The following is a 20,446-nucleotide window of genomic DNA, read 5'->3' as shown; positions in this document are numbered from 1 at the left end:
CTGTCTCCCCCACACTCTCAGACAAAACATTCCAGATAGAACATAGAACATAGAACATAGAACAATACAGCGCAGTACAGGCCCTTCGGCCCACGATGTTGCACCGAAACAAAAGCCATCTAACCTACACTATGCCATTATCATCCATATGTTTATCCAATAAACTTTTAAATGCCCTCAATGTTGGCGAGTTCACGACTGAAGCAGGTAGGGCATTCCACGGCCTCACTACTCTTTGCGTAAAGAACCTACCTCTGACCTCTGTCCTATATCTATTACCCCTCAGTTTAAAGTTATGTCCCCTCGTGCCAGCCATTTCCATCCGCGGGAGAAGGCTCTCACTGTCCACCCTATCCAACCCCCTGATCATTTTGTATGCCTCTATTAAGTCTCCTCTTAGCCTTCTTCTCTCCAACGAAAACAACCTCAAGTCCGTCAGCCTTTCCTCATAAGATTTTCCCTCCATACCAGGCAACATCCTGGTAAATCTCCTCTGCACCCGCTCCAAAGCCTCCACATCCTTCCTATAATGCGGTGACCAGAACTGTACGCAATACTCCAAATGCGGCCGGACCAGAGTTCTGTACAGCTGCAACATGACCTCTCGACTCCGGAACTCAATCCCTCTACCAATAAAGGCCAACACTCCATAGGCCTTCTTCACAACCCTATCAACCTGGGTGGCAACTTTCAGGGATCTATGTACATGGACACCTAGATCCCTCTGCTCAGCCACACTTTCAAGAACTTTACCATTAGCCAAATATTCCGCATTCCAGTTATTCCTTCCAAAGTGAATCACCTCACACTTCTCTACATTAAACTCCATTTGCCACCTCTCAGCCCAGCTCTGCAGCTTATCTATATCCCTCTGTAACCTGCTACATCCTTCCACACTATCGACAACACCACCGACTTTAGTATCATCTGCAAATTTACTCACCCACCCTTCTGTGCCTTCCTCTAGGTCATTGATAAAAATGACAAACAGCAACGGCCCCAGAACAGATCCTTGTGGTACTCCACTTGTGACTGTACTCCATTCTGAACATTTCCCATCAACCACCACCCTCTGTCTTCTTTCAGCTAGCCAATTTCTGATCCACATCTCTAAATCACCCTCAATCCCCAGCCTCCGTATTTTTTGCAATAGCCTACCGTGGGGAACCTTATCAAACGCTTTGCTGAAATCCATATACACCACATCAACTGCTCTACCCTCGTCTACCTGTTCAGTCACCTTCTCAAAGAACTCAATAAGGTTTGTGAGGCATGACCTACCCTTCACAAAGCCATGCTGACTATCCCTGATCATATCATTCCTATCTAGATGATTATAAATCTTGTCCCTTATAATCCCCTCCAAGACTTTACCCACTACAGACGTGAGGCTCACCGGTCTATAGTTGCCGGGGTTGTCTCTGCTCCCCTTTTTGAACAAAGGGACCACATTTGCTGTCCTCCAGTCCTCTGGCACTATTCCTGTAGCCAATGATGACATAAAAATCAAAGCCAAAGGTCCAGCAATCTCTTCCCTGGCCTCCCATAGAATCCTAGGATAAATCCCATCAGGTCCCGGGGACTTATCTATTTTCAGCCTGTCCAGAATTGCCAACACCTCTTCCCTACGTACCTCAATGCCATCTATTCTATTAGCCTGGGGCTCAGCATTCTCCTCCACAACATTATCTTTTTCCTGAGTGAATACTGACGAAAAATATTCATTTAGTATCTCGCCTATCTCTTCAGACTCCACACACAATTTCCCATCCCTGTCCTTGACTGGTCCTACTCTTTCCCTAGTCATTCGCTTATTCCTGACATACCTATAGAAAGCTTTTGGGTTTTCCTTGATCCTTCCTGCCAAATACTTCTCATGTCCCCTCCTTGCTCGTCTTAGCTCTCTCTTTAGATCCTTCCTCGCTACCTTGTAACTATCCATCGCCCCAACCGAAACTTCACACTTCATCTTCACATAGGCCTCCTTCTTCCTCTTAACAAGAGATTCCACTTCCCTGGTAAACCACGGTTCCCTCGCTCGACGCCTTCCTCCCTGTCTGACCGGTACATACTTATCAAGAACACGCAGTAGCTGATCCTTGAACAAGCCCCACTTATCCAGTGTGCCCAACACTTGCAGCCTACTTCTCCACCTTATCCCCCCCAAGTCACGTCTAATGGCATCATAATTGCCCTTCCCCCAGCTATAACTCTTGCCCTGCGGTGTATACTTATCCCTTTCCATCATTAACGTAAACGTCACCGAATTGTGGTCACTGTCCCCAAAGTGCTCTCCTACCTCCAAATCCAACACCTGGCCTGGTTCATTACCCAAAACCAAATCCAACGTGGCCTCGCCTCTTGTTGGCCTGTCAACATATTGTTTCAGGAAACCCTCCTGCACACACTGTACAAAAAACGACCCATCTATTGTACTCGAACTATATCTTTTCCAGTCAATATTTGGAAAGTTAAAGTCTCCCATAATAACTACCCTGTTACTTTCGCTCATATCCAGAATCATCTTCGCCATCCTTTCCTCTACATCCCTAGAACTATTAGGAGGCCTATAAAAAACTCCCAACAGTGTGACCTCTCCTTTCCTGTTTCTAACTTCAGCCAATACTACCTCGGAAGAAGAGTCCCCATCTAGCATCCTCTCCGCCACCGTAATACTGCTCTTGACTAGCAGCGCCACACCTCCCCCTCTTTTGCCTCCTTCTCTGAGCTTACTAAAACACCTAAACCCCGGAACCTGCAACATCCATTCCTGTCCCTGCTCTATCCATGTCTCCGAAATGGCCACAACATCGAAGTCCCAGGTACCAACCCACGCTGCCAGTTCCCCTACCTTGTTTCGTATACTCCTGGCATTGAAGTAGACACACTTCAAACCACCTACCTGAACGCTGGCCTCCTGCGACGTCAAATCTGTGCTCCTGACCTCTATACTATCATTCTCCCTTACCCTAAAACTACAATCCAGGTTCCCATGCCCCTGCTGCATTAGTTTAAACCCCCCCAAAGAGCACTAACAAATCTCCCCCCCAGGATATTTGTGCCCCTCAGGTTCAGATGTAGACCATCCTGTCTGTAGAGGTCCCACCTTCCCCAGAAAGAGCCCCAGTTATCCAAAAATCTGAAACCCTCCCGCCTGCACCATCCCTGTAGCCACGTGTTTAAATGCTCTCTCTCCCTAATCATTGACCCTGTCTCCCCCACACTCTCAGACAGAACATTCCAGATCATTGACCCTGTCTCCCACCCACTCTCAGACAGAACATTCCAGATCACTGCCCCCGTCTCCCCCACACTCTCAGACAGAACATTCCAGATCATTGACCCCGCCTCCCCCACACTCTCAGACAGAACATTCCAGATCATTGACCCTGTCTCCCCCACACTCTCAGACAGAACATTGACCCCGTCTCCCCCACACTCTCAGACAGAACATTCCAGATCATTGACCCTGTCTCCCCCACGCTCTCAGACAGAACATTCCAGATCATTGACCCTGTCTCCCCCACACTCTCAGACAGAACATTCCAGATCATTGACCCTGTCTCCCCCACACTCTCAGACAGAACATTCCAGATCATTGACCCTGTCTCCCCCACACTCTCAGACAGAACATTCCAGATCATTGACCCCGTCTCCCCCACACTCTCAGACAGAACATTCCAGATCATTGACCCCGTCTCCCCCACACTCTCAGACAGAACATTCCAGATCATTGACCCCGCCTCCCCCACACTCTCAGACAGAACATTCCAGATCATTGACCCTGTCTCCCCCACACTCTCAGACAGAACAATCCAGATCATTGACCCCGTCTCCCCCACACTCTCAGACAGAATATTCCAGATCATTGACCCCGTCTCCCCCACACTCTCAGACAGAACATTCCAGATCATTGACCCTGTCTCCCCCACACTCTCAGACAGAACATTCCAGATCATTGACCCCGTCACCCCCACACTCTCAGACAGAACATTCCAGATCATTGACCCCGCCTCCCCCACACTCTCAGACAGAACATTCCAGATCATTGACCCTGTCTCCCCCACACTCTCAGACAGAACATTGACCCCGTCTCCCCCACACTCTGACAGAACATTCCAGATCATTGACCCTGTCTCCCCCACGCTCTCAGACAGAACGTTCCAGATCATTGACCCTGTCTCCCCCACACTCTCAGACAGAACATTCCAGATCATTGACCCTGTCTCCCCCACACTCTCAGACAGAACATTCCAGATCATTGACCCTGTCTCCCCCACACTCTCAGACAGAACATTCCAGATCATTGACCCCGTCTCCCCCACACTCTCAGACAGAACATTCCAGATCATTGACCCCGTCTCCCCCACACTCTCAGACAGAACATTCCAGATCATTGACCCTGTCTCCCCCACACTCTCAGACAGAACATTCCAGATCATTGACCCCGTCTACCCCACACTCTCAGACAGAACATTCCAGATCATTGACCCTGTCTCCCCCACACTCTCAGACAGAACAATCCAGATCATTGACCCCGTCTTCCCCACACTCTCAGACAGAATATTCCAGATCATTGACCCCGTCTCCCCCACACTCTCAGACAGAACATTCCAGATCATTGACCCTGTCTCCCCCACACTCTCAGACAGAACATTCCAGATCATTGACCCCGTCACCCCCACACTCTCAGACAGAACATTCCAGATCATTGACCCCGTCTCCCCCACACTCTCAGACAGAACATTCCAGATCATTGACCCCGTCTCCCCCACACTCTCAGACAGAACATTCCAGATACTCTCGCCGTGTGAGGAAATTTCTCCTCCAGTCTCGGATTTGCCAATCAGCTTCTATCGGTTTCCTCTGGTTGGTCTTCCCCAATGGGAACGGTTTCTCTCTCCGCTCTGTCCAGGGCCCCCAGGATATTGAATATTTCTATCGCATCTTCTCTTCTCCAGGAAACCCTTCCCAGTTCTCCAGTCGATGCTGTAACTGAAGATCCTCGTCCCTGAACCCAGTTTCTCCTCTCCCTCACTCTGCTGGATGTTTCTGTGAATGGACAGTGTGTTTTGAGTCCGTGTTGCTGTGTTAATAATAGTTTCTTCATGAATCCCGCAGCATCATTGCCGTCAGCTATGAAGCCCGGGCCTACGGGGTGACCAGGGGAATGAGAGGCATGGAAGCTCAGAAGAAATGTCCCCAACTGCAACTGGCTCGAATTCCGCAGGCTCACGGCAAGGCTGACCTCAGCAAGTAGGTCCTGCTCGGTAATGTCCACCGGCTCCCCTCCCCCGCTCGGCCCCCCCGCCCCGCTCGGCTCCCCACCCTTCTCCCGGGGGTCTCCCCCTCTGTCTGACCCTGTCTCCTCTCTGCCCCCCGCCCGGGACTGCCCCCCCGCCCGGCTCTCCCCCCCCCCCCGCCCGGGACTGCCCCCCCGCCCGGCTCTCCCCCCCCCCCGCCCGGCTCTGCCCCCCCGCCCGGCTCTGCCCCCCCGCCCGGCTCTGCCCCCCCGCCCGGCTCTCCCCCCCCCCCCGCCCGGCTCTGCCCCCCCGCCCGGCTCTCCCCCCCCCCCCGCCCGGCTCTCCCCCCCCCCGCCCGGCTCTGCCCCCCCGCCCGGCTCTGCCCCCCCCCCCCCGCCCGGCTCTGCCCCCCCCCCCCGCCCGGCTCTGCCCCCCCCCCCCGCCCGGGACTGCCCCCCCGCCCGGCTCTCCCCCCCCCCCGCCCGGCTCTCCCCCCCCCCCGCCCGGCTCTGCCCCCCCCCCCCCGCCCGGCTCTCCCCCCCCCCCGCCCGGCTCTGCCCCCCCGCCCGGCTCTGCCCCCCCCCCCGCCCGGCTCTGCCCCCCCCGCCCGGCTCTGCCCCCCCCCCGCCCGGCTCTGCCCCCCCCCCCGCCCGGCTCTGCCCCCCCCCCCGCCCGGCTCTGCCCCCCCCCCCGCCCGGCTCTGCCCCCCCCCCCCGCCCGGCTCTGCCCCCCCCCCGCCCGGCTCTGCCCCCCCCCCGCCCGGCCCGGCTCTGCCCCCCCCCCCGCCCGGCCCGGCTCTGCCCCCCCCCCCCCGCCCGGCTCTGCCCCCCCCCCCCCCACCCGGCTCTGCCCCCCCGCCCGGCTCTGCCCCCCCGCCCGGCTCTGCCCCCCCGCCCGGCCCGGCTCTGCCCCCCCCCCCCCCGCCCGGCTCTGCCCCCCCCCCCCCCCGCCCGGCTCTGCCCCCCCGCCCGGCTCTGCCCCCCCGCCCGGCACTGCCCCCCCGCCCGGCTCTGCCCCCCCCCGCCCGGCTCTGCCCCCCCCCGCCCGGCTCTGCCCCCCCCCCGCCCGGCTCTGCCCCCCCCCGCCCGGCTCTGCCCCCCCGCCCGGCACTGCCCCCCCGCCCGGCCCGGCTCTGCCCCCCCCCCCGCCCGGCTCTGCCCCCCCGCCCGGCTCTGCCCCCCCCGCCCGGCTCTGCCCCCCCCCCGCCCGGCTCTGCCCCCCCGCCCGGCTCTGCCCCCCCCGCCCGGCTCTGCCCCCCCCCCCGCCCGGCTCAGCCCCCCCCCCGCCCGGCTCTGCCCCCCCCCGCCCGGCTCTGCCCCCCCCCGCCCGGCTCTGCCCCCCCCCGCCCGGCTCTGCCCCCCCCCCGCCCGGCTCTGCCCCCCCCCCGCCCGGCTCTGCCCCCCCCCCCGCCCGGCTCTGCCCCCCCCCCCGCCCGGCTCTGCCCCCCCCCCGCCCGGCTCTGCCCCCCCCGTCCGGCTCTGCCCCCCCGCCCGGCTCTGCCCCCCCGCCCGGCTCTGCCCCCCCCCCCCCGGCTCTGCCCCCCCCCCGCCCGGCTCTGCCCCCCCCCCCCCCCCCGCCCGGCTCTGCCCCCCCCCCCCCGCCCGGCTCTGCCCCCCCCCCCGCCCGGCTCTGCCCCCCCCCCCCGCCCGGCTCTGCCCCCCCCCCCCGCCCGGCTCTGCCCCCCGCCCGGCTCTGCCCCCCGCCCGGCTCTGCCCCCCCCCGCCCGGCTCTGCCCCCCCGCCCGGCTCTGCCCCCCCCCGCCCGGCTCTGCCCCCCCGCCCGACTCTGCCCCCCCCCGCCCGACTCTGCCCCCCCCCGCCCGACTCTGCCCCCCCCCGCCCGACTCTGCCCCCCCACCCCTCTGCTCCTCTCTGCCCCCAATTTTTGTGTCATCGGCAAACTTACTTCTACATTCACTTCCAACTTGTTAATGTCTGTAACAAACAGCGAGGGTCCCAGCACTGATCCCCGTGGCACACCGCTGCTCACAGGTTTCTAATCACAACAACAACCCTGTATCATCACCCTTTGCCTCCTATTAACAAGACAATTTTGATCCAATTGGCCAATTGCCTTGGATCCCATAGGCTGGAACCTTTTGGACCAGCCTTCCATGTGGAACCTTGTCAAAGGCCTTACTGAAGTCCATGTAAACCACATCCACTGTGCATCCCTCATCAATATATTTAGTCACGTTTTCAAAAAGCTCAATTAAATTAGTTAGACAGGATCTCGCACCAACAAGTCCGTGCTGACGATCCCTGATCAGTTCCTGCTTTTCCAAGTGTTGATTAATCCTGTCCCTCAGAACGTTTTCCAATAATTTCCCCACCACTGACGTTCGACTAACTGGCCTGTGATTACCTGGCTTCTCCTTGCTTCCCTTCTTGATTAAAGGCAGCATATTAACTATCCTCCAGTTATCTGATACTCTGCTATGGCCAGCGATGATTCAAATATCTCTGTCAGGGCCCCAGCAATCTCCTCCCTCGTCTCTCTCCGCAGCCTGGGATACATCTCATCAGAACCGGGCAATTTATGCACCTTTGAGCCTGCTAAACATCTAATACCTCATCCTTAGTCATGGAATCACAGAATCCTACAGTGCAGGCTCTTCCGCCCATGGAGTCTGCGCCGACGCATGAAAGGCCCTGACCTGCCCACTGTTGTGTCCCTTCTCCACCCACCTAATCCCACTTGGAATGTTCTGACGAGCCAAGTGCTCATCCAGGGGCTGTTTAGCACAGGGCCAAATCGCTGGCTTTGAAAGCAGACCAGCAGCACGGTTCAATTCCCGTACCGGCCTCCCCGAACAGGTGCCGGAATGTGGCGACTAGGGGCTTTTCACAGTAACTTCATTTGAAGCCTACTTGTGACAATAAGCGATTTTCATTTCAAGTACTTTCTAAAGGATATGAGGCATCCCGCCTCTGCCCCCCCCCCCCCCCCTCCCAGGCAGCGCGTTCCACACCGCCACCACTCTCTGGATAAAAAAGTTTCCCCTCTATTCCCCCCAAAACCTACCGCCCCTCATCTTGAACTTGTGTCCCCCTCGTAACCGACCCTTCAACTAAGGGGAACAGCTGCTCCCTATCCCCCCTCTCCATGCCCATCATAATCTTGTACCCCCCCTCACCAATCCAAAACCTTTTTTTGCAACTTTTCCATTTCTTTGTCCATCCCAAATTTAAATTGCACCATGTTGCGGCCTCATCCCCCAGAATTAGGTCCAGCTCTGCACCGTCCCTTGTTGGATCCCTCCACACGTTGAGCTAAAATGTTTTCCTGTATACATTTTACGGCCCTTGGAAAGAGCACCCTACCTACGCACACACCTCCACCCTTAACCCCACCTAACCTTTTTTTGGACACAATTTAGCACGGCCAATCCACTTAACCCGCACATCTTTGGACTGTGGGAGGAAACCGGAGCACCCGGAGGAAACCCACGCACACACGGGGAGGATGTGCAGACTCCGCACAGACAGTGACCCAAGCCGGGAATCGAACCTGGGACCCTGGAGCTGTGAAGCAATTGTGCTAACCACTGTGTTACCGTGCTGCCCAGAATATCTGTACGGAGTCTGCACGTTCTCCCTGTGTCTGCGTGGGTTTCCTCCGGGTGCTCCGGTTTCCCCTCACAGTTCCAAAGACGTGCCGGTTAGCTGGATTGGCCGTGATAGATTGCCCCTTAGCGGCCAATGGTAAGGTGGGGTTACGGGGATAGGGCGGGGGAGTGGGCCGAGATAGGGTGCTCCAGTGAATGGTCGGTGCAGACTCACACGGCCGATTGGCCTCCTTCTGCCCCGTACGGGAGGAAAGCGGGAACAGCTGTTGAAATGAATAGTGGAGCAGGCTCGAAGGGCCGAATAGAAACATCGAGAGTCGGATTAGGCCTTTCGGCCCTCCGGAGGCCTTCCATCCTTCACTGTCGCTGGGTCAAAACCCTGGAAGTCCCTCCCTAATAGCGCAGTGCGTGTATCTACATCAGATGGACCGCAGCCACTCGAGGCAGATCATCACCACCACCTCCTCGAGGGCAATTAGGGATGGGCAAGAAATGGTGGCCTCGCCAGCGAAGCCCGCATCCTGGAAAGATCAGTTTAAAAACCACCTGGGAATCGCTTCCAACACATTTGGACTAAAGCTACACCCAGTATTCGAGCTGTGGTCTCAGCAATGGCTGTATAACTGGAGCAGAACACTCCATTTATGTTCAATTCCTCTCGAAATGAAGAGAACTTTCCATTAACCTTCCCAACTCCTTACTGTCTCAGCAGACTAACGTTGAGTGACTCGTGCACTAGAACACCCAGATCCCTCTGCACTAAGGAATCCTGTCATCATTCTCCCATGTCAGTCACCCTCTGCCTTTTTATTCTTCCTGCCATGACTTCATTTTCCCTCATTAAACTCCATCTGCCAGATTTTTCCTCGCTCCCTCCACCTATCTGCAACCTCCTTATGTCCTCTTCACAACATACTTTCCTCCCTATCTCTGTGTCAGCTGCACCATTTAGCTGCCGTACCTTCGCTCCCCTCATCCGAGTCGTTGATGTCAATTGTGAAATGTTGAGGCCCAGCACAAACCCCCACAGGACTCCACTCCTCGCCAATCAGGGTAAGACCCACTTCTACATACTCTGTTTCCTGCCAGTCAGCCAGTCTTCTATTCATGGTAATATTCATGATTCTCCAGATTACCTTGTGTTTCTCTCAGTGCCCAGCTATAACCCCCTTAATGATCAATTCTAACACCTTCCCCACGACAGATGGAACCTTTCAATGTTGTGAATGGAAGGTTGTGACTAGTGGTGTTCCACAGGGATCTGTGCTGGGATCTCTGTTGTTTGTGGTGTACACAAACGATTTGGAGGAGAATGTAGCCGGTCGGATTAGTAAGTTTGCGGATGACACTAAGGTTGGTGGAGTGGCAGATCGTGTTGAGGATTGTCAGAGGATACAGCAGGACATAGATAGGTTGGAGACTTGGGCAGAGAAATGGCAAATGGAGTTTAATCCGGATAAATGTGAGGTAATGCATTTTGGTAGGTCTAACATAGAGGGGAAATATACCGTAAATGGTAAAACTCTTCGGAAACACAAAGTCAGAGAGATCTGGGTGTGGAGGTCCACAGATCTTTGAAACTGGTAACACAAGTGGACAAGGTAGTCGCGAAAGCAGACGGAATGCTTGCCTTCATTGGACGGGGCACTGAGTATAAAAACTGACAAGTCATTCTGTGGATGTATAGAACCTTGGTAAGGCTGCACTTGGAATACTGCGCACAATTCTGGTCGCCACACTACCAGAAGGATGTGGAGGCTTTGGAGAGGGTGCAGAGGAGGTTTACCAGGATGTTGCCTGGTCTGGAGGGTGTTAGCTATGCGGAGAGGCTGAATAGACTCAGACTGTTTTCATTAGAAAGACGGGGGTTGAGGGGCGACCTGATAGAGGTCGACAAGATTATGAGGGGCATGGATAGAGTGGATGGGCAGGCACTCTTTCCCAGGGTGGAGGGTCAGTCACCAGGGGGCATAGGTTTCAGGTCTGTGGGTCAAAATTTGAGGAGATGTGCGAGGCAGGTTTTTTACACAGAGGGTGGTGAGTGTCTGGAACGCGTTGCCAGGGGGGGTTGTGGAGCAGATACATTAACGGTGTTCAAAAGGCATCTTGACAAACACATGGATAGGACGGGTATAGAGGGATACGGCACAAGGAAGTGCTGAGGGTTTTGGCCAAGGGTGGTATCATGACCGGTACCGGCTTGGAGGGCCGAAGGGCCTGTTCCTGTGCTGGATTGTTCTTTGAAACTCTCGCTGTCTTTTTCACGCTTCTCGCTAGCTCCCTCCCCATTCCTTTTCGAGGTGTTTTACAAATGCAGGTTGATGCTGCGGAAGTTTTTTTGAATGATGGCTGCATTCCTCTGGTCCATTAATCTCCTGTCTTTTGTCTCCCCACCGCGGGCAGGTACCGGGAGGCCAGCGTGCAGGTGATTGCGGTGATGTCTCGGTTTGCGGTGATCGAGCGGGCCAGCATCGACGAAGCCTACGTGGATCTAACCGCTGCAGCCCGGCAGCGCGCCAGGCAGATGGAAGGGCAGCGGGTTGATTCAGGGCTGCTGAAAACCACCTTTGTGGAGGGCTTCTCCCAGAATGGCCAGGCACAGCAGTCTGGAGACCCAGCCACTCTGAAAGGTTTGTACCCTGGAAGAAGGGGGGGGGGGGGTGCGCAGTGTGCAAGGTCAGCCATTTCTGGAGTGTTTTTATATCTATCGTGAAGATCGGAGCAAAATATCTGGTCATCTCATCCGCCATTTCCTCATTATTCAACTATTAACTCACTCTCCATGGGACCTTTACGAACTCACTTTATTAACGGGCAGTCTGGTTATGTTTGTTCTTACAGAAGAGGGGCGGAGAGCTGGAATTGAGGCATGGTTAGATTCCCTTCCCCCTGACTGCGATCAGAACAGTCCAGAACTCCAGCTCACAGCTGGAGCACTGATCGTGGAGGAGATGCGGGCAGCTGTGGAGACAGAGACTGGATACAGATGTTCGGCTGGTATATCACACAACAAGGTAACCTCCGCTTAAAGCAGAATAACCGCCTATAGACCAGAATCAGCCTCCCCCTTAAATCAGAATAACTCCCCCTTAAATCAGAATACCCCCCCCCCCCCCCCCCATTAACTAGGGCATACTGGACTAGTCCGTGGCCAATCCCAGCCTCCTTGACCTGAGTTGCAACAGAAGTGAATTAATCAATAATTCTTATGAAGCTTTCGAGATCTTTGGCCCTGGCTAGTCCAATGACTTACAACCACTAGGGGGCTGGTTTAGCACAGGGCTAAATCGCTGGCTTTGAAAGCAGACCAAGGCAGGCCAGCAGCACGGTTTAATTCCCGTACCAGCCTCCCCGAACAGGAGCCGGAATGTGGCGACTAGCGGCTTTTCACAGTAACTTCATTTGAAGCCTACCTGTGACAATAAGCGATTTTCATTTCATTCACCAGATTTGTAAGTAAAAACATAACTATTTATTTATAACAAGAAAAGAGTTAAAACATGCAAAAATTAAACTAGAATAATGGTCTGCTGATCTATTGCATTCCCCTTTGACAGTCCCACCCTCTACCCAAACTCCCACAAGAGCACACAGAGGAAGGGAAAGGGGTAAAATGATAGGGATTAAAATAGGGAAGGAAGAGAGATGTGTTGCTATTGCTGATGTTGAAGTCTTTGTAGTCGGCTATCTTCTCAGGGAGTGGAGTGTTGAAAACCACCAGCTGGATTGGATGTTCTGGCAGGTGCATTCAGTCAGTACTTGCAATTATCAGCCTCGCCGAGGTATGATTAGAGTTCTCCAATTATCAAATTTTAAAAGCTGTTTTTCAAATAACCCAGCCAGCCTGCAGCCTGTACAGGTCCAACCCTTCCTGCAGCTTTAACCGGCTGTGGGTGAGAGAGAAAGGCTTTCAACACATTAGGTCATCGGGAGAGAGAGAAGCAGTGAAAGATAGAGAGAGGGAGAGAGATAGACAGAGACGGAGAAGCAGTGAAAAAGAGAGAGAGAGACAGAGACGGAGAAACAGTGAAAAAGAGAGAGGGAGAGAGAGAGACAGACGGAGAAGCAGTGAAAAAGAGAGAGGGAGAGAGAGAGACAGAAACGGAGAAACAGTGAAAATGAGAGAGAGGGAGAGAGAGAGAGAGACAGAGACGGAGAAGCAGTGAAAAAGAGAGAGGAGGGAGAGAGAGAGAGACAGACGAAGAAGCAGTGAAAAAGAGAGAGGGAGAGAGAGAGACAGAGACGAAGAAGCAGTGAAAAAGAGAGAGGAGGGAGAGAGAGAGAGACAGAGACGAAGAAGCAGTGAAAAAGAGAGAGGAGGGAGAGAGAGAGAGACAGAGACGAAGGAGCAGTGAAAAAGAGAGAGAGAGACAGAGAAGGAGAAACAGTGAAAAAGAGAGAGAGGGAGAGAGAGAGAGACAGAGACGAAGAAGCAGTGAAAAAGAGAGAGAGAGACAGAGAAGGAGAAACAGTGAAAAAGAGAGAGAGGGAGAGAGAGAGAGACAGAGACGAAGAAGCAGTGAAAAAGAGAGAGGAGGGAGAGAGAGAGAGACAGAGACGAAGGAGCAGTGAAAAAGAGAGCGGGAGAGAGAGAGACAGAGACGGAGAAGCAGTGAAAAAGAGAGAGAGAGAGAGAGAAGCAGTGAAAAAGAGAGAGAGGGAGAGAGAGAGACCGAGACGGAGAAACAGTGAAAAAGAGAGAGAGAGGGAGGGTGAGAGAGACGGAGACGGAGAAGCAGTGAAAAAGAGAGCGAGGGAGGGAGAGAGAGAGACAGAGAAGCAGTGAGAGAGAGAGAAGCATTGAAAGAGCGAGTCTCTTAATCAATCCAGTGTGTAACTCCCTCCCGGGTATCTGTTATTCTCCATATAAACCACCCTGATCCCCTCGATTAGATTCCAGTCTGTAACTCACTCCCGGGTATCTGTTATTCTATATAAACCACCCCGAACCCCTCGATTAGATTCCAGTCTGTAACTCACTCCCGGGTATCTGTTATTCTATATATAAACCACCCTGAACCCCTCGATTAGATTCCAGTCTGTAACTCACTCCCGGGTATCTGTTATTCTATATATAAACCACCCCGAACTCCTCGATTAGATTCCAGTCTGTACCTCACTCCCGGGTATCTGTTATTCTATATATAAACCACCCCGAACCCCTCGATTAGATTCCAGTCTGTAACTCACTCCCGGGTATCTGTTATTCTATATATAAACCACCCCGAACTCCTCGATTAGATTCCAGTCTGTAACTCAGTCCCGGGTATCTGTTATTCTATATATAAACCACCCTGAACCCCTCGATTAGATTCCAGTCTGTAACTCACTCCCGGGTATCTGTTATTCTATATATAAACCACCCCGAACCCTCGATTAGATTCCAGTGTGTAACTCACTCCCGGGTATCTGTTATTCTATATATAAACCACCCCGAACCCCTCGATTAGATTCCAGTGTGTAACTCACCCCCGGGTATCTGTTATTCTATATATAAACCACCCCGAACCCCTCGATTAGATTCCAGTGTGTAACTCACTCCCGGGTATCTGTTATTCTATATATAAACCACCCCGAACCCCTCGATTAGATTCCAGTCTGTAACTCACTCCCGGGTATCTGTTATTCTATATATAAACCGCCCCGAACCCCTCGATTAGATTCCAGACTGCAACTCACTCCCGCGTATCTGTTATTCTATATATAAACCACCCTGAACCCCTCGATTAGATTCCAGTCTGTAACTCACTCCGGGTATCTGTTATTCTATATATAAACCACCCTGAACCCCTCGATTAGATTCCAGACTGCAACTCACTCCCGCGTATCTGTTATTCTATATATAAACCACCCTGAACCCCTCGATTAGATTCCAGTCTGTAACTCACTCCCGGATATCTGTTATTCTATATATAAACCACCCGGAACCCCTCAATTAGATTCCAGTCTGTAACTCACTCCCGGGTATCTGTTATTCTATATATAAACCACCCTGAACCCCTCGATTAGATTCCAGTCTGTAACTCACTCCCGGGTATCTGTTATTCTCTATATAAACCACCCTGAACGCCTCGATTAGATTCCAGTCTGTAACTCACTCCCGGGTATCTGTTATTCTATATATAATCCACACCGAAACCCTCGATTAGATTCCAGTCTGTAACTCACTCCCGGGTATCTGTTATTCTCTATATAAACCACCCTGAACGCCTCGATTAGATTCCAGTCTGTAACTCACTCCCGGGTATCTGTTATTCTATATATAAACCACCCTGAACCCCTCGATTAGATTCCAGTCTGTAACTCACACCCGGGTATCTGTTATTCTATATATAAACCACCCTGACCCCTCGATTAGATTCCAGTCTGTAACTCACTCCCGGGTATCTGTTATTCTATATATAAACCACCCTGAACCCCTCGATTAGATTCCAGTCTGTAACTCACTCCCGGGTATCTGTTATTCTATATATAAACCACCCCGAACACCTCGATTAGATTCCAGTCTGTAACTCACTCCCGGTATCTGTTATTCTATATATAAACCACCCTGAACCGCTCGATTAGATTCCAGTCTGTAACTCACTCCCGGGTATCTGTTATTCTCTATATAAACCACCCTGAACCCCTCGATTGGATTCCAGTCTGTAACTCACTCCCGGGTATCTGTTATTCTGTACATAAACCACCCCGAACCCCTCGATTAGATTCCAGTCTGAAACTCATTCCTGGGCGTCTGTTGTTCTATATACAAACCACCCTGAACCCCTCGATTAGATTCCAGTCTGTAACTCACTCCCGGGTATCTGTTATTCTCTATATAAACCACCCTGAACCCCTCGATTGGATTCCAGTCTGTAACTCACTCCCGGGTATCTGTTATTCCATATATAAACCACCCTGAACCTCTTAATTCGATTCCTGTCTGTAACTCACTCCCGGGTATCTGTTATTCTATATATAAATCACCGTGAATCCCTCGATTAGATTCCAGTCTGTAACTCACTCCCGGGTACTTGGATAGGAGAGGGGCAGAAATGGTTGTTGGAGGTCCCTGGTTATAGATGTTTCAATAAGATTAGGGAGGGTGGTAAAAGAGGTGGGGGGGTGGCATTGTTAATTAGAGATAGTATAACAGCAGCAGAAAGGCAGTTCGAGGAGTATCAGCCTACTGAGGTAGTATGGGTTGAAGTCAGAAATAGGAAAGGAGCAGTCACCTTGTTAGGAGTTTTCTATAGGCCCCCCAATAGTAGCAGAGATGTGGAGGAACAGATTGGGAAACAGATTTTGGAAAGGTGCAGAAGTCACAGGGTAGTAGTCATGGGTGACTTTAACTTCCCAAACATTGAGTGGAAACTCTTTAGATCAAATAGTTTGGATGGGGTGGTGTTTGTGCAGTGTGTCCAGGAAGCTTTTCTAACACGGTATGTAGATTGTCCGACCAGAGGAGGGGCAATATTGGATTTAGTACTGGGTAATGAACCAGGGCAAGTGATAGATTTGTTAGTGGGGGAGCATTTTGGAGATAGTGACCACAATTCTGTGACTTTCACTTTAGTAATGGAGAGGGATAGGTGCGTGCAACAGGGCAAGGTTTACAATTGGGGGAAGGGTAAATACGATGTTGTCAGACAAGAATTGAAGTGCATAAGTTGGGAACATAGGCTGTCAGGGAAGGACACAAGTGAAATGTGGAACTTGTTCAAGGAACAGGTACTACGTGTCCTTGATATGTATGTCCCTGTCAGGCAGGGAAGAGATGGTCGAGTGAGGGAACCATGGTTGACAAGAGAGGTTGAATGTCTTGTTAAGAGGAAAAAGGAGACTTATGTAAGGCTGAGGAAACAAGGTTCAGACAGGGCATTGGAGGGATACAAGATAGCCAGGAGGGAACTGAAGAAAGGGATTAGGAGAGCTAAGAGAGGGCATGAACAATCTTTGGCGGGTAGGATCAAGGAAAACCCCAAGGCCTTTTACACATATGTGAGAAATATGAGAATGACTAGAGCGAGGGTAGGTCCGATCAAGGACAGTAGCGGGAGATTGTGTATTGAGTCTGAAGAGATAGGAGAGGTCTTGAACGAGTACTTTTCTTCTGCATTTACAAATGAGAGGGGCGATATTGTTGGAGAGGACAGTGTGAAACAGACTGGTAAGCTCGAGGAAATACTTGTTAGGAAGGAAGATGTGTTGGGCATTTTGAAAAACTTGAGGATAGACGAGTCCCCCAGGCCTGACGGGATATATCCAAGGATTCTATGGGAAGCAAGAGATGAAATTGCAGAGCCGTTGGCAATGATCTTTTCGTCCTCACTGTCAACAGGGGTGGTACCAGGGGATTGGAGAGTGGCGAATGTCGTGCCCCTGTTCAAAAAAGGGACTAGGGATAACCCTGGGAATTACAGGCCAGTTAGTCTTACTTCGGTGGTAGGCAAAGTAATGGAAAGGGTACTGAAGGATAGGATTTCTGAGCATCTGGAAAGACACTGCTTGATTAGGGATAGTCAGCACGGATTTGTGAGGGGTAGGTCTTGCCTTACAAATCTTATTGAATTCTTTGAGGAGGTGACCAAGCATGTGGATGAAGGTAAAGCAGTGGATGTAGTGTACATGGATTTTAGAAAGGCATTTGATAAGGTTCCCCATGGTAGGCTTCTGCAGAAAGTAAGGAGACATGGGATAGTGGGAAATTTGGCCAGTTGGATAACGAACTGGCTAACCGATAGAAGTCAGAGAGTGGTGGTGGATGGCAAATATTCAGCCTGGATCCCAGTTACCAGTGGCGTACCGCAGGGATCAGTTCTGGGTCCTCTGCTGTTTGTGATTTTCATTAATAACTTGGGTGAGGGAGTTGAAGGGTGGGTCAGTAAATTTGCAGACGATACGAAGATTGGTGGAGTTGTGGATAGTAAGGAGGGCTGTTGTCGGCTGCAAAGAGACATAGATAGGATGCAGAGCTGGGCTGAGAAGTGGCAGATGGAGTTTAACCCTGAAAAGTGTGAGGTTGTCCATTTTGGAAGGACAAATATGAATGCGGAATACAGGGTTAACGGTAGAGTTCTTGGCAATGTGGAGGAGCAGAGAGATCTTGGGGTCTATGTTCATACATCTTTGAAAGTTGCCACTCAAGTGGATAGAGCTGTGAAGAAGGCCTATGGTGTGCTCGCGTTCATTAACAGAGGGATTGAATTTAAGAGCCGTGAGGTGATGATGCAGCTGTACAAAACTTTGGTAAGGCCACATTTGGAGTACTGCGTACAGTTCTGGTCACCTCATTTTAGGAAGGATGTGGAAGCTTTGGAAAAGGTGCAAAGAAGATTTACCAGGATGTTACCTGGAATGGAGAGTAGGTCTTACGAGGAAAGGTTGAGGATGCTAGGCCTTTTCTCATTAGAACGGAGAAGGACGAGGGGCGACTTGATAGAGGTTTATAAGATGATCAGGGGAATAGATAGAGTAGACAGTCAGAGACTTTTTACCCGGGTGGAACAAACCATTACAAGGGGACATAAATTTAAGGTGAAAGGTGGAAGATATAGGAGGGATATCAGACGTAGGTTCTTTACCCAGAGAGTAGTGGGGGCATGGAATGCACTGCCTGTGGAAGTAGTTGAGTCGGAAACATTAGGGACCTTCAAGCAGCTATTGGATAGGTACATGGATTACGGTAAAATGATATAGTGTAGATTTATTTGTTTTTAAGGGCAGCACGGTAGCATTGTGGATAGCACAATTGCTTCACAGATCCATGGTCCCAGGTTCGATTCCGGCTTGGGTCACTGACTGTGCGGAGTCTGCACATCCTCCCCGTGTCTGCGTGGGTTTCCTCCGGGTGCTCCGGTTTCCTCCCACAGTCCAAAGATGTGCAGGGTAGGTGGATTGGCCATGATAAATTGCCCTTAGTGTCCAAAATTGCCCTTGGTGTTGGGTGGAGGTGTTGAGTTTGGGTGGGGTGCTCTTTCCAAGAGCCGGTGCAGACTCGGGGGGCCGAATGGCCTCCTTCTGCACTGTAAATTCAATGATAATCTATGATTAATCTAGGACAAAGGTTCGGCACAACATCGTGGGCCGAAGGGCCTGTTCTGTGCTGTATTTTCTATGTTCTATGTTCTATGTATCTGTTATTCTCTATATAAACCAACCTGAACGCCTCGATTAGATTCCAGTCTGTAACTCACTCCCGGGTATCTGTTACTCTATATATAAACCACCCTGAACGCCTCGATTAGATTCCAGTCTGTAACTCACTCCCGGGTATCTGTTATTCTATATATAAACCACACTGAACCCCTCGATTAGATTCCAGTCTGTAACTCACTCCCAGGTATCTGTTACTCTGTGTATAAACCACCCTGAACGCCTCGATTAGATTCCAGTCTGTAACTCACTCCCGGGTATCTGTTATTCTATATATAAATCACCCCGAACCCCTCGATTAGATTCCAGACTGTAACTCACTCCCGGGCATCTGTTGTTCTAGATATAAACCACCCCAAACCCCTCGATTAGATTCCAGTCTGTAACTCATTCCTGCATATCTGTTATTCTATATATAACCACCCCGACCCCTCGATTAGATTCCAGTCTGTAACTCACTCCCGGGTATCTGTTATTCTATATATAAACCACCCCGAACCCCTCGATTAGATTCCAGTCTGTAACTCACTCCCGGGTATCTGTTATTCTATATATAAACCACCCTGAACCCCTCGATTAGATTCCAGTCTGTAACTCACTCCCGGGTATCTATTATTCTCTATATAAACCAACCTGAACTCCTCGATTAGATTCCAGTCTGTAACTCACTCCCGGGTGTCTGTTATTCTATATATATAAACCACCCTGAACCCCTCGATTAGATTCCAGTCTGTAACTCACTCCCGGGTATCTGTTATTCTGTATATAAACCACCCTGAACCCCTCGATTAGATTCCAGTCTGTAACTCACTCCCGGGTATCTGTTATTCTATATATAAACCATCCTGAACCCCTCGATTAGATTCCAGTCTGTAACTCACTCCCGGGTATCTGTTATTCTCTATATAAACCACCATGAACCCCTCGATTAGATTCCAGTCTGTAACTTACTCCCGGGTATCTGTTATTCTATATATAAACTACGCTGAACACCTCGATTAGATTGCCGTCTGTAACTCACTCCCGGGTATCTGTTATTCTTTATATAAACCACCCCGAACCCCTGGATAAGATTCCAGTCTGTAACTCACTCCCGGGTATCTGTTATTCTCTATATAAACCACCCTGAACGCTTCGATTAGATTCCAGTCTGTAACTCACTGCCGGGTATCTGTTATTCTCTATATAAACCACCCTGAACCCCTCGATTAGATTCCAGTCTGTAACTCACTCCCGGGTATCTGTTATTCTATATATAAAGCACCCTGAACCCCTCGATTAGATTCCAGTCTGTAACTCACTCCCAGGTATCTGTTACTCTGTATATAAACCACGCTGAACCCCTCGATTAGATTCCAGTCTGTAACTCACTCCCGGGTGTGTGTTATTCTATATATAAACCACCCTGAACGCCTCGATTAGATTCCAGTCTGTAACTCACTCCCGGGTATCTGTTATTCTCTATATAAACCACCCTGAACCCCTCGATTAGATTCCA

The 20,446-nt window shown here is 51.5% G+C and overlaps 2 protein-coding genes across 3 annotated transcripts in view; both read left to right on the top strand.

Annotated features, from left to right (window-relative positions):
- LOC140411246 (kinesin light chain 1-like) overlaps nucleotides 1–20,446 on the top strand; it is a 669,745-nt gene that overhangs the window by 309,036 nt on the left and 340,263 nt on the right. The gene's annotated exons all lie outside the window — the stretch shown is intronic.
- polh (polymerase (DNA directed), eta) overlaps nucleotides 1–20,446 on the top strand; it is a 169,315-nt gene that overhangs the window by 33,566 nt on the left and 115,303 nt on the right. Inside the window, exons 2-4 of the mRNA XM_072500359.1 lie at nucleotides 5,122–5,256; nucleotides 11,215–11,441; nucleotides 11,653–11,825. Coding sequence (XP_072356460.1) covers nucleotides 5,122–5,256; nucleotides 11,215–11,441; nucleotides 11,653–11,825 — 535 coding nt within the window. The remainder of the gene's footprint in view (nucleotides 1–5,121; nucleotides 5,257–11,214; nucleotides 11,442–11,652; nucleotides 11,826–20,446) is intronic.

Source organism: Scyliorhinus torazame, chromosome 4, assembly GCF_047496885.1.
Source record: "Scyliorhinus torazame isolate Kashiwa2021f chromosome 4, sScyTor2.1, whole genome shotgun sequence".
NCBI classification, from domain to species: Eukaryota; Metazoa; Chordata; class Chondrichthyes; order Carcharhiniformes; family Scyliorhinidae; genus Scyliorhinus; species Scyliorhinus torazame.
Note: the sequence above shows the minus strand (reverse complement) of the source record. Positions and strands in the feature narration are given on the sequence as shown.